The sequence below is a fragment of the Heloderma suspectum genome, chromosome 13, assembly GCF_057233095.1.
Source record: "Heloderma suspectum isolate Gila_16-S chromosome 13, 16-S_ref, whole genome shotgun sequence".
In the NCBI taxonomy this organism is placed as follows: domain Eukaryota; kingdom Metazoa; phylum Chordata; class Lepidosauria; order Squamata; family Helodermatidae; genus Heloderma; species Heloderma suspectum.
This window is the reverse complement of record NC_139470.1, coordinates 32,637,087-32,663,716: the sequence shown is the minus strand read 5'-3', so window position 1 is coordinate 32,663,716 and position 26,630 is coordinate 32,637,087. Positions and strand designations below refer to the sequence as shown.

At 47.8% G+C, this 26,630-nt stretch overlaps 1 protein-coding gene and 1 long non-coding RNA gene across 3 annotated transcripts in view; one reads left to right on the top strand and one right to left on the bottom strand.

Moving 5' to 3' along the window:
• GGT5 (gamma-glutamyltransferase 5) overlaps positions 1-26,630 on the top strand; it is a 56,449-nt gene that overhangs the window by 27,473 nt on the left and 2,346 nt on the right. For both annotated transcript variants that reach the window (XM_084819959.1, XM_084819960.1), the window contains exons 6-11: positions 3,207-3,353; positions 5,820-5,956; positions 9,006-9,196; positions 12,310-12,407; positions 24,005-24,117; positions 26,348-26,458. In XM_084819959.1, coding sequence (XP_084676085.1) covers positions 3,207-3,353; positions 5,820-5,956; positions 9,006-9,196; positions 12,310-12,407; positions 24,005-24,117; positions 26,348-26,458 — 797 coding nt within the window. The remainder of the gene's footprint in view (positions 1-3,206; positions 3,354-5,819; positions 5,957-9,005; positions 9,197-12,309; positions 12,408-24,004; positions 24,118-26,347; positions 26,459-26,630) is intronic.
• Positions 13,471-17,158, bottom strand: LOC146336341 (uncharacterized). Its single transcript, XR_014785756.1, has 2 exons — positions 16,870-17,158; positions 13,471-14,533 (listed from the first exon to the last, which is right to left on the bottom strand). It is a non-coding gene; the product is annotated as an uncharacterized LOC146336341 (long non-coding RNA).

Sequence of the window (26,630 nt, the reverse complement as noted above, 5' to 3'; positions counted from 1 at the left end):
CAGTGGATGCAAACCCCGTCCCTAACCTCTCCCAATTGTAACCAAATCATGCCCTCATAGCCTTCAAAGAATGGTTAAGAGATGACACAAAAAGAGTATCTGTCTTCTTCTTTCTGTGCCATATTCTCATTGGACACTGGCATTCACTCGGGCCCATATAAACTTATTTACTGCTCTTCAAAATAAAGAAGTAGATGTCCTTCCTGGCCACTGTCTCAGATTCCTCAGCCATGATGTCCTACATCAGCCAGGTCTTCTTTTCCCCTCCACTTTGCCTTGCATTATGAGTTGTAAAAGCTGCTATTTCTCATTACGTATTATGAATGAAGTATGATAGCTTCTTTTCTTTTGCAAATTTTGGAATTTCTTTGGTCTTTCCCATTCTCTGCATTATGGCGTCATTTGTTGCATAACGTGTCCAAGATATCCTAAGCAGCGACGGTTGCGCCATGGCTCGAAGGCTTCCCGGTGTTTGTGGGCAGCTTCTGGGAGAGCCCAGGCTGCCTCTGCTCCGTACTCCAGCACCAAGACAACGTAGCACCTGAGCACACGAGGCAAATATGAAGGTTTAGGGTCAAGTTGCAAAGAACTTTCCTAAGGCGGTTAAAGGCGCATCTTGCTTTCTCAGTGTGAATTCAGATTTCATGAGTATGGTCTCAATTCTCATTTAGGTTAACTCCCAGATAGGCTATAATGTCTACTCTTTGTAACAGTTTGCCATTTAATATAACCTGAGCATTTATCTTAGAATATTTACTCACCATCATCACATTTGTTTTGGTTTGATTAAGCTTCATACCATATCTTTTGCTTACCACAACGTGATCGATTAACCTTTGGAGGCCCTCTATGCTATCAGCCAGTAAGAGCGTATCGTCAGCGTAGCTAAGATTGTTGATGACTTCTACAATTATTATCCCATCCTCCAATCCACCAATGGCTTCCTTGAAAAGGGGTTCGGAATAGTGTCCATCCCCCTCGGTAATTCCAGCACCTCCCTCAACACCCCGCCTGAATGCCAAGGCTTGCCTCCGAGGCCCTGCTCGAGGTGCCTCTGCCTGATGGGGCTGGCTGGGGGGTGGCCTTTTCAGTGGTGGGGCCCTTTCTGTAGGAGGCTCTCCTCAGAGAGGCCCAGCACTGAATCTTGTACCATTTTGATGCCCAATGAAGATTGTCTTCTTATTTGCCCAGGCCTTCTATCAGGTTGGTTGTGTTAACCTGCCTTGCTGCTCTTTACTGATTCTTTTTTAAACTGAAGATACTTGTTCCTATGTAGATTTTTAACTTCTCTTGGATATAAATGCTCTAAATAAATACTTTTAGTTCTGTATCTATAGGAGTGCCCTACTTCCAGCTCTGAAATCTTGGAGGATATGTCGATATCTCTGCTTCCTCCATACCCCACTGGTGGGCTTCTCTCCCCTCCTGTCAGTGAACCTCAGAGCTCAAGTAAAACCAAGTAGATCACATTTGCCTGAAACCAATCCACGCCAGTAGCACTGTGGGGCAGGATGCAAGCATCCTTCCCAGTCTCCTGGGAAATGTGTCTATGTTCCTGCACCAGCCAGAGCCCATGCCTCCTTCCTTGTGGGCTGTTCCTGCCTGGCTTTGTCTCCATGCTCCTGCGGAAGCCTGCGTGCCTCCCGCCCTGCCGTTTCCTTCCGTTGTTGCTTCCTCTGCCGTCAAAGCTCTGCAGTGGCCAGTGCTGGCATCTGAGCAGTCAGAAGCCATTCGCTGCACAGGTCTCTTTATGGCAACACTGATAATGTACTTCTGAAGGCAGACCATCCCTTTGGGGGCTTCTCTCCTTCACCCCTTCCAGATCACCCCCTTTCCTTTTGTCTAGCATGTACCTAGAGCTCTGAAGCTGGATCAGAGCAAAGGGCCATCCCACCCAGCATTCTGCTTCCAACCATGGCCAGCTGAATGCTTACTGTCCTCCATGGTGGACATTCCCCCATTATGCCGGCTGACTCATCCATTTAGGTGTTTCTTCATTCATTCAGATTTTGTAAGTAATGTTTATTTAGAGAAGTCAAATGAGCTCTTTGAAAGATTTGAGCAATTTCGGTTTCAAGGCTGCTGAGATTAGGAGTTGTATGTGCATGCACCCGTGTACACACGCTGCCACCAAAGTCAAACTCTCCAGTTCAGCATCTGTAGGGGCCGGGCCAGGCCGGGCCAGGCCCCTTCGCTGCAGGGGTGAAGGGGAGGCTGTTAATCCACAGGAAAAGACGTCTGGGGGGTGCAGCTGAAGGTGGGTGGAACCTGAGCCCAAAGTGGGCAGAGTTTGCAGCACTGCAGGACGGCATCACCTTCTTTCTGTGCCACCCATCCCTTTTCTCCCCCACCCCCACCCCCCGGTCACACTCTCACACACATGCACATGCAGGTGAAGCAGTGCCCAAAGGGGTGGTTTGGAGAGCCAGAGTGTGTCCACAGCATCCGGGGAGTGAAATGATGTTGAGGGCCATGAGGAATTGGGCCTCGGGCTACACGTGGCCCCTGGGCAGAGGCTCCCGGCCGCAGCGTCAGTGCACGCTCTTCACCGAGCGCAAATGTGACCTCAGTGAGCCACCTCTATCAGCTGCAAGTTTAACACAGCTTGGGAAACAGTTAGGCGTGCAAGCATGAGATCACATCCATTTGTGCCAAGTTAATTTCTCCAGGTTTTAGTAAAAGCCACCTGGTTCCTCAATCACAGCTCCAAGTGCCCTGCCCCATCCCCAAGCCAGAGAGCTCCCTGTTGTGTCACCCAGCCGGGAGGGCTGAAGGAGACGGGGCCTCCAGAAGAAGCGGAGTTGGGACCGGCGTGATGCTGCGTTGGCGTGGCCGGTGGCTTTGGCAGCAGTCCTGTTCTTCGCCCAAGAAGGACTCCCAAAGCAGCTTCCAGCAAAAAAGCACCAGGGGTACAATTCCCTCAGGGAAGCATGGAGGTGTTTAGGGCCCTGGCGGCTCGAGTCGGAGTCCCAGGGTCCAGACTCCCCCCTCCGGAGGGAGGGGGTGGCAGGAGCTGCACATAGACGCGGGGCTGGCTGTCGCAAAGACGCCACGCCAGGGGAGCAGATGCGCCATCGCTCTGCAGAGTCATCTCTGACTTCTGTTTCGAAAGAGGAGCCTTTATCTATGACCTTGTCAAAGTGTCAGCATTTGAAAGCTTTGTGAGATTTCTCAGCCCTCCCCTGTTCTCCTGCCTTGTTTTCTAGGAGGCACCTTGACACTGGATGACCTCAAGAATTATCACGTCACAGTGATGAGCCCTGTGAAGATTCTGCTAGGCCAGTACACCGTGTACTCTGCCCCACGACCTGCCGCAGGGCCCATTCTCTTCTTCATCCTCAATGTCCTAAAAGGTAAATGCCTGGCGTCTGGCACTCTTCCTGCTCTGGGCTTCTGCTGGGCTTGTGCTGGGCTTCTGCTTAAGGCGGCATTTGTAGCCTGCGGTTTGGGGAAGAATTGCCACCTGCCAGGTGGACCATTTTTCTTCTTGAAAGCCAGCCTTCAGTGGCTATCCAAGGGGAATGCTGAACAGGTGCACATTCAAGCGAATGTAGCTTTGGGGATGGAACAGTGGCAAGGCGAGCATTCGCTCCCCATGGTCAGGAGTTGTGCAGCATGGTTCAGCAGGCAAAGAATGAGGTTGTATGAAGGCCCAGAAAGAGGTGAAAGGCAAAAATGTAGCCAGTTGTACCCATTCACAAGGGAAGCACCATCTTGTCTTCACACAGACACCCACGGCAAGAGCTGCCCAGAGGCTCTGCACTCCTCTTAATGGGCAGGTGCTTGCAAGAGGACAGTCTTTGGACAGAGCAGTGTCTCAGAGCGTTCCCTGATGGTCACCCCATGTCCACATCTACAAACATCGGCACCTGTGCCTGAACAGCATAGGGAACACCTGAACTCATGTTGTGCCACAACACAGTCGATGCTTCCAGCAGGGGAGATGGAATGAGTGCTGAGAGAGAGCCTGGAGGGCTCGGACACATGGCTTATCATGGGTAGCGCCAGACCAGAGAATGGGCCAGCATGGATTTGGTTAAAGCTGCATAGAAGATGGGGCAGTCCAGGCATGGCAGAGGGAGCGGCGCTGGCTCAGGGGACAGAAGCAGGCTGAGGAGGGACAGCACAGCACCAGAAGAGGGCAGGATGGTGGTGGAAGTCAGACATGAGGGAAGTTGAATCAGGTCCAGAAAGAGACTGAAATGCTCTTTAACTGAATTAAAAAGGTGAGAGATAGCATGGAATTAGAAAGAGAAATGAGACTTCCCGGAAGGACGGATTAGAGATGTGACTGAAAGGTTGCCTCCACTCATAAAGCCCCCTGACAGGTATTATGGATTTATTTATTTATTTATTATATTTATTTATTTATTAAATTTATTAGTCGCCCATCCGGCTGGTCACCCAGCCACTCTGGGTGATGTACAACCATATACTAAAACAGTTTAAAACAATAAAATTCTACAATAAAAACATTTTCTAAAATACCCTAACCCACCCCAAATGCCTGCCTGAACAACCATGTTTTTAATGCACGACAGAAGCTCATTAAAGAGGGGGCATGGCGGAGTTCCCTAGGGAGGGAGTTCCAGAGTGGGGGCCACCACAGAAAAGGCCCTCTCCCTCGTCCCCACCAGTCTAGCTGTCCTGGCTGATGGGACAGAGAGAAGGCCATCCGAGGCTGATCTTGCTAAGCGGCCTGTCTGGTGTTGCTGGAGGCGCTCCTTGAGATAGGCTGGGCCGGAACCATATAGGGTTTTAAAGGTCAAAACCAACACCTTGAATTTGGCCTGGAAAACAACTGGTGACCAGTGCAACTCCTTCAGCACTGGAGTGATGTGAGCTTGCCCGTGGCTGCCTTTAATCAGGCGAGCCGCCGCGTTCTGTACCAGCTGCAGCTTCTGAACCGTCTTCAAGGGTAACCCCACATAGAGCGCATTACAGTAGTCTAGACGAGAGGAGACCAGGGCATGTACTACCGATGGGAGCAGATGGTCGGGAAGGAAGGGGCGCAGCCGCCATATCAGATGGAGTTGATACAGCGCTGTCCGGCTCACAGCTGATGCCCGAGCCTCCATGGACAGCTGGGAGTCCAAAATGACCCCCAGGCTGCGGACCTGGTCTTTCAAGGGTAGCCGTATCCCATTCAACACAAGGTCAACATCCCCCAGCCTCCTCTTGTCTCCCACCAAAAGTATCTCGGTCTTGTCAGGGTTCAGCTTCAGCTTATTCCTCCCCATCCAGCCACTCACCGTCTCCAGACATTTGGACAGGGATTCTATGGCCAACCTTGGTGAAGATTTGAATGAGAGGTAGGGATGGCGGAGAATTTCTCCACAAATCTCCAGGAGAATGCGTTGGCATTCGGCCCCCCGAAATTGGTGGTGAAATTCTCCGCCACCCCCCCGGGATGGGACTTACCTCCTTCGAATGTCCCTCTCAGCGGCGGGTCCCGGCGGCGTTTCGGCGGGGGCGGGGGCAGCGGCCACTCTTCCGACCGGCTGCCACCGCCGCCATTACAAAGTAAAGTAAAACAAACAAACAAACACGTGATAGGCTACGTAACGATTTACGTAGCCTATCATGGCTAGATTTTCAAAGTCAGCCGTGATAGGCTACGTAAATCTTTACGTAGCCTATCACGGGTGACTTTGAAGAAAAAAAAAAGCACGTACGCAAATGGCGGCGCCCATGGGCGCTGCCATTAGCATTCCTTGTTTGGGCAGGGGTAGTCTACGTAAAGATTTACGTAGACTACGGCAAAAATAATGGCAACGCTATTTGCTGGGTGCTTGCCACCAACTCTTCCTGTTTTTCAGGGTTCAACTTCACCAAAGAGTCCGTGAACACGCCTAGCAGAAGAGCTGAGGCATACCACTATATTGCGGAGACTCTGAAGTTTGCGAATGGCCAGAGAGCAAAAGTGGATGACCCAAATGTTTCTGGAGTTGAAGAGGTGGGTGTCCTCGGGGCCGCTTCCCGGACTTTGATCTCTAATCCTGCATTTAAAACGGGGCTTTCTGCTTCTGTTTTAAATGCAGGATCATGATGGATGTTCTTTACAAGTTGGACCTAGGCATGGATCTGAAGCAAATATCCCCACCTTGGAGATATTTGGACCACTTCCAAATACAAGACAATGGGTCCAAAACGGTGGGAGGTGAAGCAGCCCCAAGCCCTTGGAGCCGCCTCTGAGGGTGTGTTTTTTACTTTTTCTGTCTCGAGTTGATATTGTTGGCTTTATTGTCAGCTTTTATTGTTGTTTTTATTTGCTATTTTGTTGTGTTTATGTTTTTATCGCTTTAACGTTTTAACTGTTTTTGTGTATTTTATTGCTGTGAGCCGCCTTGGAAAAGCTTCTGCCCTGGAAGGTGGCCAAGAAATTTTTTAAATAAATAAATGCATTTTTGAGCCTCCCACAAGCTCTGCAAGCTCTTCGTATCAAGGAGTGGGGAGGCAGAGGCAGGCAGCTGCATGACTGGCAGCCCTGGTTTTCCGTTGGGGAATGGATCAAGTTGTCTGCCATCTGTTGGGAGCAGGAGCAGGGAGCCGCACCTGAAGAGGGACTGGCGTTTGTGGCTGTGCTGTCACTTGTGCAGCCTTTCCTTATTCCAGCCTTTCCTAAAGTAACCCCAATCCTTGGCATCATATGTTCCCCCTTTACTCTTGCTGTTATTTGTGGTTTTGTCTTGAGTCTGATTGCTCTCTGTAAGTCCCTTCCCTTCTCCCCATTCCTCTTTCTGGCCCTCATAGCATTTGATTTAATTTAAGTCTTCTTTGATTTGTAAGTCTCTGTGTGTCTCTCAGTGTCTGCCTGACTCTGTCTGTGTGTGGTCTTTGTGACGTGTGACTACACACACACTGCTATTCAGTGTGTGCACAAAGCATCATATTAGTGCACGCCTCGTGTATTTCAGTTAAATGATACAACCTCTGCATGCACTCCATCAAACCTCAGATACTGTTTTTTATTCTGAACTCATAACAAGTTAATGTTTTGTTTTATTATTTGTTCCTTATCTTGATCATAACATGCAGAAGTCTATGGTTTTAATTTTACATAATTAAAATATCTTGTCAGGATTGAGTTTCATCTTATTGACCCTTCCTGCTCCCAAACACTGGATCAGCACTTCCTCTACCTCACCTGACGCAGGTGGAAATGGCAGAGCTGGGTGTCATCTGCATATTCATGGTACCCAAATCCTTGAACTCTGGCCTCATTCAGGGCTTCATCTTCAAGCTGAGGCTGGACAGCGACCTGTCAGGGCTGCTCTGACCTGGTTTCCTGCATTGAGCAGGGAGTTGGGCTCGATGGCCTTGTAGGCCCCTTCCAACCCTGCTATTCTATGATTCTACAATCTAAATGCTGAACCATGTGTGGGGCAGAAGGGTTCCCTGAGGGACGCCATAATGTCAGTGCCATGGGGCTGAAGTAAAGCCCCACAACAGTCTCCTGGAATTGCCCCTCTAGGTAGGGGCAGAATCACCAACCCACATCCCAGAGGGCCTGTTCAGAAGGATATCATGTTCAATCATCTCAAATGCCAGCGAGAGACCCAGAATCAACAGGGTTGCATTCTCCCTGTCTCCCTTTCTAGAGGTAGTCCAGCAAGGCAGTTTCAGTTCTAAATCTGGGCTAAAATCCAGAGCGAAGTGAAATCCAGATGCTCCGTTTCATCCAACAGAGCTTTGAGCTGGGCTAGATGGACCATGGGTCTGATCCAGGGTGGCTCTTCTTATGTTCTTCCTATGAGTTGTCTGGCGACCACTCTTGGTCATGGGCATCTCGGGCATCTTGACTAAGAAAGGGCACTTGCTGTTGCAGAGCAAGGGCTTCACCACACAGGGCTGAAATCCCGTATCCTTACCAGGGCTTTTGCTTCCAGATTCTTTGCAGGATTAAGATCAGCTCCTTTACATGCACGGACACATGCTTTGAATCGGGGACTTCCTTTCTCACCAAGTTCCATATGTTTCATTTGTACAGCCAGTAGATGGTGCTGCAATGTTGCATAATTGCAGAAATACATCACCTCTTTGATGGCAGTTTATATTTATTTACCGCATTTTCAGCTATTTTAAAAATGGCAGAATAAAGTTTATAAATGACGGGAGAGGCACTGGAAGTTGACAACATTGTGAAAAGGACCCACAAACCTCCATGAGTGACTGACCATGAGTGCATGATAAAAGCCTCATGTGAAGTGGGCCTAAGTTTTGCCTGACCACACTTGAGACAGAAGCAACTGACTACTTTAAACAGGACCTTTACTTAAAATTATCAGGCATCTCCTTGTTACAACAAAAGTAGGCAAAGTAAATAGGCAAAAGTGAAGCCAAAACCAGAACCCCAACTCCCTACATGCATTAATCATTTAGTGGCTTTTCAACCCGTTATTTTTCTCTCTGATCAGTGGATTTTAACTAATGGCTGTTGCTTATTCCAACATTTGCAGGCAGCTGGTTATTTTTACAGTCCTTGAGGTTCAAGGTGGCTTTCTTCAGGAGGTCTTAAAATGGCGTCTTCTGAGGTGCCTGGGCCTTCCCCCTCTGTCAAAGAGGCATTTTCCTCCCTGCTTGACATGATAAGCCATGACGGGCCAGGCACATCACCATGGCCGCCAGCTCAGAGAGTTTTACATATGGTGGGTTGGGGGATAGGACAGTTTGAAGCAGCAGAGCTGTGGGGAGAGATGGGTTGAAACCCCTCACCTGTGTACTTCATATACTGAACAAAGTTAGTTCCTCACCTTCACTGTATAGCTGAATGGACAGGCACCTACTGAACGGGCACGGGCGTGCCTTGCTTGACCCAAATTGCTGGGGGCTGGGGGAGGCAGGTCCCTCAGCCCTGCAGGCTCAGTGGAACACGCGTGCCCCCAGGCTGAAGGCCTGTCCCAGGCGCTGGGGCCATGTCCCCCAGGCATCCCTCCACACCTGCTCGCAGCAGAGGGAGTGCCTCATCTGGGAGCTGGCCTGACTGAGATGCGCTGTGTTTTCAGGATGTGATGACTGAGTTGGTATCGGATTCCTTTGCCGCCCAAGTCAGGCAGCTCATCAATGACCGAGGGGACCATCCAGCCAAATATTACAACCTCACCAGGCCAGGGATGGGGCGTTTTGGCACCTCTCACGTTTCTGTTCTTGCTGAGGATGGGAGTGCTGTGTCAGCCACCAGCACCATCAACCACCCGTAAGTAATTGGGGTGCCAATGGAGATTCCCCCTCCCCGATCCTTGCACGGGAGGGGGTGAATTTAGGGGGTGTGGCTGTGTGGGAAGGTCTAACCCCCCTTACTTGCACATAGTGGTCCTAATCTGGATCTGGGCCCTGTGAGCTTACCTTAAAGTAAAAAGATGGAGTTAGGATTCACTGCAGGATCAGCATGTAACACAATGTGCCGTTCAGCTAGGGGTGTTAGCCCGGGGATTCAAACTCCGCAGTGGACCGGCCTTTTCCGCCCTGTGGACAGTGTTTTGCTTTGGGGTTTGTGCAACTGTGGGCTTGTGCGGGTGCGCACGGACTAACAGACATGGGCGCAGGCTCATTCGTGCAGGCGCGTATTGACAGGAGAGGAACAAAACTCCCATCCATCCCTTTAAAAAACCACTTCCGTCAGCAAGCAGATGGCGGAATGAAAGCCACCGTCCGTGAAAGACGGAGGTAGCGGATTTAACAGAATCTGTCCATGCCCAGGTTCAGCCTGATGAGAGAACGAGCGAGAGAGAGAGAATGGCGAAACAGCCTCCTGAGGAGAAGGGAGCAGCTTCCACCCTTGGCCACTCCAGAGAGGGCTGCAGCAAGGGGCTGGGTGGGCTCACTGCCCTGGAGGGGGGGGGAGGGGAGGGGAGGGGAGGGGAGGGGAGGGCAAAGGCTGCAGGCTGCAGGCAGGGAGCAGCAGGGTCCTCCTGCGGCGCTTTGCTTGGCCGAGGGCCGGCTCTGGCTGCCTGCAACAGCAGGCTCCCCCTCAGCCCTGCGGGTGGGATCTGGACCGAGTGCCTTACCAGCAGAGGAGCCGAGGGCTTGGGCAGCCTTGGGGGGGAGCAGAGAAGGGCTGCAACAGGGAAGAAGGCCAGGAGGGAGTGCGGGGCAGGTTCATTATTTAGTCACTTACTTATCCACTGATTTGCAATATTTATGCACCACTTCTCATTTGAAAGGAAGGTTGGGAGGCGTGTGCGTGCGTACTTGTGACCATGCATGCGTGCACAGGGGGCACAGCCCAAGAGCCCAAGGACGGCTAGGCTGTGGGAGGCCACGCGCAGGGGCCCAGCCCTCCTTCCCTCTCGGGGGCACTGCTCCCGTCTCAAGAGCTCTGGGCCAGCCCAGTTGTTCCCTCAGTCAAAGAGGTCCCTTCCACCCGCTCCTCTGTGCAAAGACGCCGGGAAGCCCGCTGCTCCGAGAGCAGGCTGCCTGTTGCATCCCTTGCGGCATCCCTGCTCAGGGCCAGCCTCCTCCCGCTCCAGTGGGTGCCAGGGAGCAGCTCCTCCAAGGGTGGCCAGTTCTGGGTCTCCGGGCCAGCAACATGGGACAGGGAGCCCATGTGTGATCCCCCACCTTTAACAATAGAAGTAGAAATGACAGAACAGCCTAGGGAGGCGGAACCCTGCAGGACTGGGCTGCAGAGCCCTCCCCCTTCCTGCCACTGCTCCAGGAAAGCAGCCTGCCCCTAAGGCCACCCGCCGGCATCCCAGGCCTTCGGTGGTGAGTGTTCCACAGGCACACGCGTTTGCCCTCGGGTTTGGCTTCGCTGGAATGCCGTCACCGGAGCCTGACCGGCATTTTGTTCTGTGTCGTGTATGGATACACACCAGCAGGCTGAGCATAAGGGGGGGCTCGCAGGACTAGCCACCCCAGTGGATGCTGCCTCCCCATCAGGCATCAGGGCACCCACCAGCACCAGAAGACTCTTGCAACTCGACCCCTGCTCTCCCCGCTCTGGGCGCCTCTCCCCATCTCCCCTCAAGGTCTGCTGGCTGGTCCTTTCTGTCTCCTGATACACACAAGCCTCCCTTTGGTCTGCTGGGGGAAATCAGGATCCGCGCAGCACCTACGCCACCCCTCCAGATGTTTTGGCCTTCAACTTCCATCAGCCTGGCCAGCATGGCCAATGGTCAGGAATGCTGGGTGTTGTAGTCTAAAACATCTGGAGGGCACCTGGTTAGGGAAGGCTGTCCTGTGCCTTTTGGGGCCATCATAGGGTGTCTCTACATTAAGCAAAAAACCCACATCCTTACTGGGGCTTTCTGCTTTCAGTCTCTTTGTGGGATTTGGATGGGCTCCCACATGGCAATTCAAACATGGTTTGAGTTGAGGAAGCACCTCCCTCTCTGGCATATGTGCAAAGGAGGGGGGGTCTTATTTTTGTCACTTAACTTCTGCTGTACTGTTTCATCGCAGCCTCCAGGAACACTATGACTTACTTCTGAGTGGATATAAGGTTGTGCTGCAAGTCTGCAGCCCTTGACACACTTACTTGGGAGTAAGCCCCATTGAACTTAATGGGGCGCTCTGAATCAACAGAGGATGTTGATTCTGAGCTTGGATCAGATCTGGCTCCCTTCATTGCAGGGAGGTATTTTACCCTGTTCTCTGATCAGCCTGCGATCAAGAAATGTGCTCAAGCATGTACGTGGCAGACACGTGGTTTGAATCGAGAAAGCCCTTCCTCAGCAAGGTCATAGTGCCTTGCCAGCATTACACACTGGCAGTATGACGCCATTAACTTTTATTACCAGCTCTGATCATTTTGAAAGCGGGATAGCGAGGAAAATGTGCAGGAGATGTCCTGGAGGTTGACATTGTCGTGTAAAGGACCCGCAAACTTCTGTGAATGACCAATCACAAGCATGCAATAAGTCGCTCATGTAGAGACACCCTTAACTCCCATTGACCTGGTTCATATGACAAGCCATGGGTTGAGGGTTGTCTAACCCTCAAACAACCCCTGCCGCCTGGGTTCTCATAACTAGCCACAGCAACCTGGGCACCCAGGGACGCCTTGCAAAAATGTTGCCCTTGGTGCCCAGCACAACGAGACAGCCCCCGTAGGTAAATTAAGCCAAGGTGGGCTGTCCTGTCATGGGAGGCAGGCCATTGGGACATCACTGGAATATTATAGGCTGTCAGCAGTTCTTTCCAGAAGAGGTCTTGCCTCAGGGCAGCCCACACTGATCACTCTGCTCACAGGAATGCCAGAGTCCAGAATCACATAGGGATGCTGAGGGGCCATTTTGCCCAACCCCAAATCTCACTCCAGTAACCTGCCTTCTGGTCCCCTCTCACCTTTGCTCTCTCACCACTTAGGTTTGGCTCCATGGTGTATTCGCAACAAACTGGAATCCTCTTAAACAATGAACTAGCTGACTTTTGTATGAAACAGTCAAGCAGAAAGATCACTGCAGGTGAGCTCCTCCCCCAACGCCCTCTTCCAGAAGCTCATTCTCAAGTGTGGCTATGAGTCTGGGATGCTCAGATAGGAGGACATCAAAATCACTGGGAATGTTCTCTTGGCTCATTAGCCTGAAGGTGTATTCTGCAGCAAGAAGGACTCCAAACATTTTTTAAAAAGATTGACCAATGATTAAAAAAAACTTCCTGAAGAAGAAGACTTGATAGTGAACAAAAACGTTCTGTCCGATTCTGTGCATGTGCCTTGGCTTTGCCCCTTATTCTAGCGCACTGTCAAGGGTGCTCCTAGATAGAGGCGCTCCTGGCGCTAGGCAGAGGGCTCTTGCTGCTACTAATCCAAAAGCATCAGGCACTCATTCCATCTTTCTGTCCTTAACAACAGCAACAGAAACCTAGTAAGAAAAAAGATGGAAGAAGCAGTAGGAAAACACGGGAGGGTTACAAATGGAAAGCACATTGTCTGAATGTACGAACCTCCTTACCTGGAGTCCGCGGGAGGTCCGCGGGGGGGGGGAGGTGATCCGTCTCTCCCCCCCCGGAATCCTTGCCGGCTGGCTTCAGCTGCTGGTGGGCTTGCAGCCGCTGGGACGCAAATGGCGTCCGGCGTAGCAGACACCATTTTTGTCCCTGCTCTTTGCCCTGATAGGCTACGTAAATATTTATGTAGCCTATCACGGCAAAGAGAAGGGACGTAAATGGCATCTGCTACGCCGGATGCCATTTTCTTCTGCAGGACAGCAGTGGACGGACCGGACCGTGGCAGGTAGGATCCATTCCGGGGCACCTTCGTGGTGTGGCGGAGGTGGGTGGTCCGTTCTGCCATGGACTCTGTGGGGGCGGAATTCTCTAACATCCCTATAAAATTCCATGTTTGAGACCAGCTGTTTGCTTGATAAAAGCCTCATCTGGAAAGCACCCTGAGGCGGCGAATCTGTACTCGCTTATCTAGTAGTAAGTCCTATTGACCTCCAGACTTACTTCTGAGTAAATATGTAGAGGTGTTGTGCTGTAAAAACACCAAATGCACAAGGTGTTGCTTTTTCTTTTTAAAATAAATTGATCATCCAATAGAAAGGGATATTCTAATCGTGTTTCAGAATGTTAATTCTCAAGATTTATTTCTAAGAGTTATTCAGGACCACACTGATATCAGGATTTTCTAAGAACAAAAGAGGAAGTACATATATTTTAAATTAGTTAGATGCCACAAATATAGAAGCAGAGGCTTTGAATGAATCTCAAGTTCACTTAGAGAGTTAGATGAGAAACCCCAACCTTAGATTCAGAATTTAATGAGGTGGGTGAATCTACTTGAATAAAGAGCAACAGCAGTACACAGGAAGGAAGACAAAATGGTAAACAAGTAGAAACAAACAATTCAGGAATTAGAAGGGAATCTATGTCATTTCATTATAGAGAATAACTGGATCTTGATGATTTCATCTAAAGATATAACTGTAGCTTTAATAAAATGAATAAAGTTAGGTTTTTAAGCTTAATGTCAAGGATCTTAATTCTCCAGTTAAGTGAAGGAAAGTTACGTGTTTTTGGAGAGAGAAACAGGAGGATGTCATATTTTTTGCAGGAAACACATATTAAAGAATCATAGAATCATAGAATAGTAGGGTTGGAAGGGGCCTACAAGGCCATCGAGTCCAACCTCCTGCTCAGTGCAGGAATCCAACTCAAAGCATCCCTGACAGATGGCTGTCCAGCTTCGTCTTGAACGCCTCCAGTGTGGGAGAGACCACCACCTCCCTAGGTCATTGGTTCCATTGTTGTATTGCTCTAACAGTCAGGAAGTTTTTCCTGATGTTCAGCCGGAATCTGGATGCCTGTAACTTGAGCCCATTATTCCATGTCCTGCACTCTGGGATGATCGAGAAGAGGTCCTGGCCTTCCTCTCCGTGACAACCCTTCAAGGACTTGAAGAGCGCTATCCTATCTCCCCTCAGCCTTCTCTTCTCAAGGCTAAACATGCCCAGTTCTTTCAGACTCTCTTCACAGGGCTTTGTTTCCAGTCCTCTGATCATCTTTGTTGCCCTCCTCTGAACCCTCTCCAGTTTGTCTGCATCCTTCTTCAAGTGTGGTGCCCAGAACTGGACACAGTACTCCAGTTCTGTGAAAAAAAAGTATAATATCTGAAGCAACTCAGATGTAGGATATTATATGCTTCATGTGCCAGAACAAAAACAAAGGGAGTAGTTATATTCATCAAAGCTTCTATTCAGTTTAAATTCATAGATGGTATGAAAGATACAGATGGACGATATATTATGCTGGAAGGAACTTTGTAACCATGGTGAATATTTATGCAGCAAGTACTAGCCAAATTACCTTTTATGGGTCAATATTTAGACACAAGAATTCAGAGAAGGGTTTGAGGATGACTGTAATGGGGTAATGAATCCTCTGATAGATAGGAAAAGTGAACAAGACAGAAGTATACTGGCTCCTCCCGAAAAAGGTAGAAGTGGGTTTTTAGTTATTTTGTTTAATGGATAGCTGGAGGTATCCTAATGTCAGTAAAACCTTACTCTCTATTCCATCCCCTATAACAGCAATTCAAGGAGCATGTTCATCTGACTTAGCTGTGTATACATAGACTGTTGGAATAGGACAAAAATATTCTCAGATCATGTTCATATTTTGGTGGGGGGTAGTTTTCAGGACCTTGTAAACAATATAGATATTGGATATATAATTTTAATTTATTAAAATCAAAAGAAGTAGTGGTATCAATATGGATGCTGATTAAAGAGTGTTTTGAATCTGGGATAACATGGCTAGCGGTATGGGAAACTGCCAAAGCCTTGAAGGCCTTGGAAAATTGAAACAAAAATTAGATGAATTAGAAAGTATGCATAAAGAAATATTGGATGAAAATGTTTTACAAGAGTTAGAAATCAAAAGAATTATATTAGATTCTAAAATCACATAAGAGCAAAACAGTCATTATTATTTACTAACAGGATTTTCTTTTTTGAAAAAGGAAATAAGGCAGACTAATTACTAGCAAGCAAGTTGGCAGAACAACAGAAAATAAATAACATAGCCACTGTTTATTTGGAATGTAAAAAAAATGTCACAAACAAGGAATGAAATTGTAGATGAATTTCCTAAAATCTACTCAGCACTATTTTCATCACATGGACCAGATATTGAGGACATGGTCACTTTCTTTTTAAAACTGGATATTCCTAAATTGGAAAGTATCAATAAAGATATGTTAAATTCTTCCTTTATAGAAGATGGCAATATATCTCCAGCACCAGATGGGTTCCAAGGGGAATTCTATAAAATCTTTGTGGCAGAATTGGTAGTACTTATTGCTCAATTATTTATTTTCTGTTGCAGTTCCTGTTTTTCCTGATTCTTTCCTGAAGCAAAAATAACATCGATTTATAAAAAATATAAGGTTCCTGTTTTGACATCATCATATAGACCAATATCCCTGTTGAATCAGGATTTTTATGACTCTTTATTGCAAAAGACTGAATAAGATAATATCTTGAGATATACAGTAAATCAAGATCAGACAGGATTCATTAGTGGGTGCACATTAACAGATAATACCCAGATAATGGTGGATTTTCTCAATTAATGTGAACAAGAGCAGCACTAACAAACACTATTTATCCTTCTCAATGCTGAGAAGGCTTTTGATTGGGTTAGATGACAGTTTTTATTTAATGTATTACAGATATTTGACATGGGAGATACTTTCATGCAAAGTATCCAGTTCATTTAGAATAACCCCTGTAAATTCGGTCCTGTTTAATCTCAGAACCTGCACCAAATGGGTCTGAAGCACCCCAGTGGGTAACCACGCAATCCCAACAGGTAAACATGAACCCAAAACACCACTACAGACAAGACTGTAACTTGAAACCATATTTATGGCTTTATTGCTGAAAATTCAGGGGAAATACAAAATAAAAGAAATAGCCTGGTGGTTATATGAGCGTTAGAAATTCTCCGAATACAGGGAAAGAGAATGCAACAAAAACAGAAGATAAATCAAAAGAATTGCAGTTGCCAAAGCTGGTACTATGAACTTGGCCATTAAGATAACGGCTTGAGCTTCTAGCATTGTTATGACTCCTCTTTCCAACTTACTCCTGTTTACTACTTGCAGTTCAAAACTAAACAAAAATAATTTAACCTATGTGTTAACCCACCCATGGCCTCCTCCTGCTTCTTACTTGAATACAAAACTTATGCTGAAGCATTACTAAGTTCCTCTAGGCATAGGAAGAGTAGAGGAAGGAGTTGGAGTGAACAGAAAACTCAAGACTTGGGAATAATTCCAGTTTTCACCTTTGAAGATGGGATTCCAAATCCCCTCTTCAGATACAACCTCCAAGTCTCAAGCTTAGAAAACACTCCAAGTCCCAAACCCAGAAATAACTCTTAAGTCCCAAAGTCTAAGAGTCGAAAAAGGTCCATAGTTACCTAAATCCGTGGGTCTGGTGGCACGGCAGAAAGAGGGAAGTAGAGCAGCAGCAGGAACAAAAAACACCAACACCCCGGAGCTCCCATTCCCTGGGCTTTTATACCCCTGCTCTGGTCAAAGGTGGGACCCAAAGAGCAATGAGACAATCAGCCTCCAATAGGAAATGGGGTGCATGTGGTTAGAGCATTTGCTCACCAATCAGAAACAAGGTGTCCCATCTATCTCCCATGATTTCATGTGTCTGGGGAACATGTTTGGCACTATTACAAATGGGCTACTTTGAAATGTTTCAACATAAGACCCAAAGTCTGCCATCTGGGCATGCTATCTTGATTGACACATTGCTCTTCGGTATATCTTCTTTGAACTCCCTGTCATCCTTGGCCATTTTTGGTCATATCCACCCAAACGCTGCCTCCTAGTTGTCGCTCGTGCTCAGGGCTACACTTCCCCACCCAACTAGCATCGAGGAGGGACATTCTCTTATCAGCAGGGGTACACCACGAGAAGTCGAAACAGTACTTTTCCTCCTCTCAGTAGGCATCTGAGCATGCTCAGTTCTGCTGTTCATCTCATTTAGACACTCTGCCAGCACATCGTGGCCTTGGGCAAGCTCTGTGAAGCCACTTGTAAAGACTGCTGCATTTTTTTCCCTTCTTCAAAAACAGTCCTGAAAAATCTCAGTTAGAGTCTCAGTTAGTGAAATAACATCATTTAGTATAGAATCAAACTTCATGGTCTTCTCGCCCACGGGTCAAGAGTCTGGAATATAAAGCTGCTTATGAGTCTGGGGTCTTCTAGGGTCTCTTCTTGTAGATTAAATCAGCCCTCTTTATTCTTTGTTAACCCTTTTCAGTACCAGATTAACAACCCCCAAGCAACATTGGTAGTTTATGGAGTGAGATCTAACACAAAGTCACTTGGAAGAGGGACATGGCCGGGCTGTCCTCTTTCTGCTTCGCTTTTTGCAATTTTAATTGAGCCACTTGCTATAAGCATTATATCTAGTTGAAGGATGTCTAGTATTAAAATTGAATCACGTGAATACAAGATCACATTATACACTGATTACCTAATCTAGCACAAGGATGGGCAACTTCAGGAAGTCTACGGGCCATTTTTGCTCCCCTTCCCCACCCCCCAGGTGGGCTGCACTCCTGCTGCCCGGCCCTGCAGAATTCGGGGGGGGGGGCAGTGACAGCAAAGAACCTCACTCATCTGCCATTGGGTTTTGGTGTCAAATTGCCACGGAATGCTACACTGGATAGAATTAGCTTGGAAACGAGCTACGTTTGGCCAGTGTCGTGTTCTGGAGGGATTTGCTGCTGATTTTTGTTGGCAAATCAGTGGGTTTATTTGCTGCTGCAAACTGTAGTGGCAGGGGCTGCAGGGCTGCCTAGGATACTTTTTGTTACTGTGAATATGGCAATCCCAGCATCTGCCAACTTAAAAGTTGGCAGAAGATGCTCCATAAGTTCCTTTGGAAGAACTGTAAATCTCAAGAATGTCAGCCTTTCAGAAGCAATATAGCACAGAGGACGTTTGAAATTCCCTCTTATTATATACTATTATGCTGCAGTATGGTTGAAATCTAATGCAATTTGGATTGGTAATACTAGTAAGTTTGGTGTTCTGTACAGTCTCACTAGAATTTGGTCTCTGATACAGACAGATGTACTCCATCTCCAATATTAAAAACAGAAAATAGCTGAGAAAGTTCTTGAAGTGTGGGATAGATGTAGGACAAAAATAGACCAGAAATCAAGATTGTGAAGAGTTTGAAAAGGGGACATCACAATTGCATTGTACATATCATGGGCACGTGCAAGGCCCCAACTGGATACTGCCCATTCGTTCCAGTAGCTACAGATCACAAGTTATGTGGGAACAGATGCTTTAGAGCAGCGGTTCTCAACCTGTGGGTCGCGACCCCTTTGGGGGTCGAACGACCCTTTCACAGGGGTCGCCTAAGACCATCGGAAAACACATATTTCCAATGGTCTTAGGAACCGAGACACCGCTCCTCTATCCGTCTCCAGGCGGGTCCGCCCACATGCAGATACGCCCACGTACGAGTACCCGGCGTGATGACATCATCGCGCCAACCCCATCACATGCACCCCCTACAAATACAGGTGCATGTGACAGGTTGGCGCCATAATGTAGTTATGCGGACCAGTCACACGTGTGTAGAGAGCAGCTGCTGTGTTGAAAGCAGCAGTACTGGAGGTGAAATGACACTTCATGAATTATAATTACAGGGTAAATGCAAAATCGTGTACTGTAAAATCATCAACTACTTTTTTACAATTTTACAAATGCAAAATCGTGTACTGTAAAATCATCAACTACTTTTTTACAATTTTACAAATGCAAAATCGTGTACTGTAAAATCATCAACTACTTTTTTACAATTTTACAAATGCAAAATCGTGTACTGTAAAATCATCAACTACTTTTTTACAATTTTACAAATGCAAAATCGTGTACTGTAAAATCATCAACTACTTTTTTACAATTTTACAAATGCAAAATCGTGTACTGTAAAATCATCAACTACTTTTTTACAATTTTACAAATGCAAAATCGTGTACTGTAAAATCATCAACTACTTTTTTACAATTTTACAAATGCAAAATCGTGTACTGTAAAATCATCAACTACTGCAAAAAAAAAAAATCTGCACCATGGGGACTTAATCTGGATGCTGATTGGTCTTTTTATATTCAGCTGTGGTTGATGCGAATACTGCCCCTTGTGATGGTAACAGGTAATTACACAATATAATTACATATTGTTTTTGTGATTAATCACTATGCTTTAATTATGTTCAATTTGTAACAATGAAAATACATCCTGCATATCAGATATTTACATTACGATTCATAACAGTAGCAAAATTACAGTTATGAAGTAGCAACGAAAATAATTTCATGGTTGGGGGTCACCACAACATGAGGAACTGTATTAAAGGGTCGCGGCATTAGGAAGGTTGAGAACCACTGCTTTAGAGGGTAATGTGAAGAAGGCTGGACTATTAGGTTTTGAAAAGTTGATTTTTAAAACTGGAAAAAAGAATGGGTTAGTTTCTGAGATTTATGACATCCTGGTGTAAAATGGAGATCTAGGTAATAATCTCAAGAAAAAAATGGGAAAATTCACTTGGGAGAACGCTCACTGAATCACTGAGGCAATTCACTTTTAATAAATGACCATCTTTGTCTCTGTGTATTAATATAAAGGGAAGATTATTATAATGTTCTGTGTTGCTGGTACTAAACCCCGATATGTGTAAATAAGATCCGTAAAATGATTAAGGGCAGTGCTGGAGATGCGTACAAGGAAATGCCAATTTTTGGCGTATTTGGTTGTCCAAAAATTGTTATTTGCTGGGGAAAAGACCAGATATATCATTAGTTTAGGGCAGTATCCTATGGCTGCTAGACAGCAGCTAAATGGCCATAGGATTTTTCAGTTTTGGAAACTGACCTTGGAGACAGTGCTCCGACGTCAGTTCCCGGAAAATCAACCCCCCGCCCCGCCCCCTCGTGGTTGGCGTGGTTTGTCCCTGGCTCTGCGCTTGGAAGAGCAGTGTGGAGTGGGGGGAAAGGGAGCATTCCTGCGGGCAGGGACAGTGGAAGTGCTGGCACAGTGCTTCCTTTGTGCCATCCAGCCTCCCCGCTCCAAACCGCTCTGGCTAGACAGCCAAAATCGGCTGTCTAGCTGCTAATGCAGGGCGGGTGGAGCGCAGAGGAGAAGATCCTTTCCATGCTTCTCCCACCCTGCACCGGATAGTTCAGAGGGGGGCCAACTATCGCCATAGGACTGCACCCTCCATTATTGGATATATGATCGCACTGGATCCCTTGATTATGCTGCTGGGTTATATCAAGGAGGAAGTTAAAGAATCATAGTATGAGGTGTTTAGGGATTTGTTGACAGCTGTGAAGATACGTATTGCCATGAAGTGAAGAAGTAAGGAAGTTTTATCTATTTCCTGTTTCCTGTCTCCTAGCTGAGCAGAGCAGAGGAAGCTGCTCTAGCTGGTCTAGGAGCTATACAAGGAAGCAAACTCCCAGAGAGTGAGCGATCAGAGAGAGCAAACGGAGGGAGCAAACATGAGTTGGCCAAGGTTGTTAGGCAGGGGAAACATTTTTTTGTTTCCTTAACATTTTTTTTTATTTTTAAAAATTTCTTTTTCTTGTAACACACACTTCCATACCAGTGGGACTGTGTTTTTAAGCCCCAGTGAATAGAGGACAAAGCACAGGCTATTCCAGTACAATTAGAAAGCTAGAAACAAAAAGGGAATAGAGACTATGGAAGGACAAGACTCTCCAGTGGTGGTGACCTGCAAGGTGTGTGCCGTGTTTCTTTTCTTGCCTGAGAACAACATGGCCTACACCTGCAACAAGTGCAAGTTGATCACGCTGCTGCAAGAAAAAGAAAGAGGGCTGGAGCAGTGTTGACCCTCCAGGGAATAAGAGAAGACGAAGAGTTCTTGGACAGAACAGTGGAACTACAGTAGCAAAGTGAAGTACAGGAGCTAGGAGAGCAACAGCAAGCTGAGGCAGAAGAGGAAACTGCTGAGGTGAGGAAAAATGCAGTAGAGGATACTCCTCGGAAAAGGGTGACAGGAGCAGAAGAACTAGATGCCACTGTGCACCAGTGGAGGCAGTGGAGCTGTGGAACCGTTTCCAGGTACTTGCGGATGAGACTGGAGGGCAGCCTGCAGAGGAAGGATTACTGGGGACCCCACATGAGAGTGAGCAAGAGGCTGAAGGTCAGCCAAGCAGAGGCGATGAAACCAAAGCCTACAGCAACAAGAAGAGGAATAATAGTGGGAGACTCCAACTGAACAACAACAACAACCTTGCTGTGTGGGATCGAAACCCAAGTATGTCGCAAAGATCCATGGAATTGCCCGGTGTGTTGTCTCCTGGGAGGACAGATTAGAGACATGACTGAAGGGTTGCCTGCACTCATAAAGCCCACTGACAGGTATCCCTTTCTTCTCATCCATGTGGGAACAAATGATATTGCCAAGCGGAGCTACGAAGAAATCATGTCAGACTTTGAAGCTTTGGAAGGGAAACTCAAGAACTTTGTGGCCCAGATAGTTTTCTCATTCATCCTTCCAGTAGATGGAAGAGGGCTAGAAAGGGAAAGAAAAATACTCTGGGTGAATGACTGGCTACAAAGGTGGTGCCGGCATGAGAGATTTGGATTCTGGGACCACAGGCTATACTTCCTGGAACATGGACTGTTGGCAAGGGATGGGTTGCACCTCACAAAGGCTGGGAAGAATGTGTTTGGCCACAGCATGAAGAACTTCATCAGGAGGGCTTTAAACTGAATCCTACAGTGGAGGGAGGTGTAGAGTTGGGGGTAACAATGGATGAAGGCTCATGCACCACAACGGAGAGAACAGCTCTGATAGCGCCCAATAATAGTCTTCAGACACATGTAGGAAGAAAGCCAGACCATGAAGCACATGGTCTTTGATGTCTATATGCTAATGTCCAGAGTATGGGAAACAAACAGAACAAACCTGAACTCTTAATACAGGAGGGAAATTATGACTTGATAGGTATAACGGAGACTTGGTGGGATGACTCTCATGACTGGAATACAGCAACTGAAGGATATAACTTGTTCAAAAAGAACAGTAGGAATAGAAAGGGAGGTGGGGTTGCACTGTACCCATTTTCTCTGCACAGAAATACAGGAGGATGAGCTGGGTAGCCCCATCAAGAGCATCTGGGTTAAAATAAGTGGAGCAAAGAATAAAAGGAACATGGTGGTCGGAGTCTACTACTGGCCACCCAATCAAGGAGAAGACGAGGATGAAACTTTTGAAAAGCAAATAGCCAATGTTTCAGGGAAACATGATGTAGTAGTAATGGGGGACTTCAGTTACCCCGATATTTGTTGGGAGACAAATTCTGCAAAACGTGGCCCCTCCAAGAGTTTCATGACTTGTGTTGCTGATAATTACCTCCTACAGAAAGTAGAGGAAGGAACTAGAGGATTGGCTATCCTTGACTTGATCCTAACCAACAGAGATGACTTAGTGGATAAAGTAGCAGTTACGGGAACTCTGGGGGAAAGTGACCATGTTACATTTGAGTTCTTGGTTCTAAAGGAAGCAAAAGGCGAGTGTAGCCAAACACGTACCCTGGATTTTAGGAAAGCCGATTTTAATAAACGCAGAACAATGGTAAGTAAGATCCCATGGCAAGCGACACTAATGAGAAAAGGAGTCCAAGATGAGTGGGAGTTTTTTTAAAAAGGGAAATTGTAAAGGCACAATTACAAACAATTCCAACAAGAAAAAAGGTAGAAGACAACAGAAGAAGCCAATGTGGCTTCACAAAAAGCTTAGAGATGACCTGAAAACAAAAAAGGACACATATAAGAAGTGGGAAGAAGGCCCAGTAACAAAGTACAGGCAGGTAGCACAGAATTGCAGGGATGGCGTCAGGAAGGCTAAAGCTGAGAGCGAGCTGAGGTTAGTGAGGGAGGCTAAAAGTATCAAAAAGGTTTTCTTCAGCTACGTGCATAATAAAAGGCAGAGGAAAGAAATGGTGATTCAGCTATTAAGTATGGCCAAACGATAACGGAGGCAGCGCAGAGAAGCCCCGTCCTCTGCGCTTGGAAGAGGAGCGTGGAGCAACTGGAAAGGGGCGGGGCTGGGGGCGTTCCGGGGCAGGGAGAGCGGAGCTGCCTGTATGACACATCTGATGTACAGCAGCCTCCTCTCCCTCTCGGCCCCCCCGCGGCTAGACAGCTGGAAACAGCTGTCTAGCAGAAAAAGCAGGGCAGGAGAGGTGTGGAGGGAATGATCCTGTGTCCCCCCCCTACTTCTCCTGCCTTGCTTTGGATAGGTGGTCGCCTCCGAGTTCGGAGGTGGACGCCTATCTAGATAGGATTGCGCCCTAAGATTTTCATTTGGATTAAGTATAGTAGTCATGATACCACATTGGTTTGGGTGATGTGACTATATGTTTGCTAATATGGGTATGTGATGTTTGTTCATGGTGCGTGATTTGAAAACAAAAATTGGAAGGGAGGGAGGGAGGGAGGGAGGGATCATCCTAGTAGCTAACCCTTTCTCCACCTCCCCCCACCCAGGAGAGATGCCTCCATCTTCCATGGTTCCATCCATTCTCATTTCCAGTGATGGGCAGTCCAAGCTGGTGATTGGAGGCTCAGGCGGAACCCTAATTATCCCTGCCGTAGCCCAGGTGAGTGGGCAGCTCTAGTTTCCTGGCCTTGGCGGGGACCACTGAAGTTCTTCGAGGCACCAAACAGCATTCAACGCACAAATCTGTAACCTGCCTTTCCAGTAAGATGGTAGCTAACAACACAGTTCCATACGAGATTAGCACTTTAAAAAAATCACTCGAATACAGTCCTAAAAAGGATATATAGTCCTGCCTGGTAGATACATGTGGGCACTGAAGCGCTGCCAGGCTTCCCTGCAGGCCCTTCTCTCTGGGCTGCAGTAATGGCTGCTCCTTTGAGCGAGAGCCTGAGGCAGCACACCACTCCTTGCACCTGAGCCGCTTCCTGATACCGGCGGTCCATCGAGCTCCATGTTGTCTACGACACCTGGCTGGCAGTGGCTCTCCAGGGTCTCAGGAGTTTTCCCAGTCCTACCTGGAGAGGCTGGCAGGGACTGAACCTGGGACCCTCGGCAGGCAAGGCAGGGGCTCTGCCGCGGAGGCCAAACTGCAAAGAGCATCTTCAGGTAGCTTCCCCTAATTGTGTGGAGCGGACAGTAGAAAGCATTTCCTGCTGATCATAGAATCATAGAATAGCAGGGTTGGAAGGGGCCCACAAGGCCATCGAGTCCAACCCCCTGCTAAATGCAGGAATCCAAGTCAGAGCATTCCTGACAGATGGCTGTCCAGCCTCGTCTTGAACGCCTCCTGATGAAAGAGCCTGGGCTGGCTGGCTGGCAGCTGCTGCTCTTGAGGAGGCCCTCCTCCTCCCTCTTCTTCTCTCCTCCTCCCCCCCCCGCCCCCTCTCCTTCTGCCTCCCTCTTCCAGCCTAGCCCTTCAAGCAACTGGGCATCTGTGCAGAATGCAATGTTTGTATGGAGGGCTGTGCAGCCAGTCTCCAGGGACAGGGGTCTCTTCCCCTACACATCAGTGGGTACAAGCCTAGTAAGCTGGTGATGGAGAGAACCAGGAGAAGAATTGCAACTGGATGAGGACCAATAAACTGGAACTCAATTCTGATCAGCTGGAGACGCTCTTTGTAGGGGTTGATGGTGTTTGGCTTCATCTGGATGGGGTTATGCTTCCCCTGGTGGATCAGGTCTGTAGTCTGGGGGCTGTTAGATCCAACCCTTCCTTGGGAGATTCAAGCAGCCTTGGTGGCACAAACCACCTTTCACTAGCTGATGCTGATGTGGCACCTATGGCCTCTTCTAGACCAGCTTGGCCAGTTATTCACCCTCTGGTAATGTCCCACTTAGATTATGGCAACATGCTGTATGTGTGGCTGCCCTTGAAGAAGGTTCATCAACTGTAGTTAGCACAGCTGCTTGGTTGCTGAGAGGTCCTTATTCAGAGAGGCCCTTCCTGTCCCTCTGGTCATGGTGGTAACCCTTGAGAGGGCCTCATCAGTCGTGGCCCCTGGATTTTGAAGTGCTCACCCTCTGGTGGCTCACCTGGCCAGCTGCAGCTCTTTCATATGTTGGCTTTTATGTAGTTTAAATCTGGCTTCTTGCTTTCTCTCTCTGGTGCTACTGTCTTTGCTATTTTTATGTATTGTTTATATTTTTATTTTTAATATTGTTAGCTACTCTGAGAGGTTTTCCACAAACAGCAGAATAAAAAAATACTACATAAAAACATGCCTCATCAAGCCATTACTACTGAAAGTTTCACACAGTTGGAGGTGCAGCAATACTATTGTTCTCTAAGCCAAGAAGGCTGAAAGTGAAAAAGGAGTCGGGTTAAGAACCCAGTTCAGGCTGCAAAGATGGGACGTGTGTCAAACTGTTCATAAGATCCGTGAATGTGATATTTGCACACAAGTAATTTTGGCACTTGCCCATCAGTGCTTGGGAGAAGCCCTTGGAGCAGAAGGTGCCTGACGTAAAGGGAGCTGCCTGGAGGCTGGACCTGGGTCAGGCAAGAAGGCTTGTAATAAGAGCCCAAGGGCTGCCCTGTTGGGTCAGCTCAACTTGGTCCATCTAGCCCTACAGTCTGTCTCCAGCAGCATCCAGCCAGGTGCCCCCAGAAAGCTCATAAGCAGGGCATGGAGAGCATGGCTGCCATCCCGTCCTGTTTGTCCCCAGCATTGGATATTTAGACATCTGCTGCCTCCAGACATTGGGGTCTGCCCGAGGCTTGGCTTCCATGACAAATGCCTCCTGCTACGCTTTCCCTCCATGGATGGGCCAAGCTCCTTCTGTTGCAGGCAATGCAATGCAATCCAGTGGCCAAGCTCCTTCTGTTGCAGGCAATCGCCAACAAGCTGTGGTTTGGGTATGATCTAGATTATGCCATCGAGGCTCCGATTCTCTTTGCCACCAGGAACAACTCCATTGCAGTTGAGAAACGCTTCCCTCAGGTGAGACACGCAACCTGTTTCCAGGGCTCAGGTGGAGGAGCAACGTGGGGCCTCCAGGGGGAAACAGCGCCAGTGTGTGACTTCGCCTCCCCCCTTCCTCTGCCAGTGTGCCAGCTTGCAGGCTGCGGTGCAGGAGGGCCATGTAGAGTGTGCCCTGGTGGCATTCTGGCCT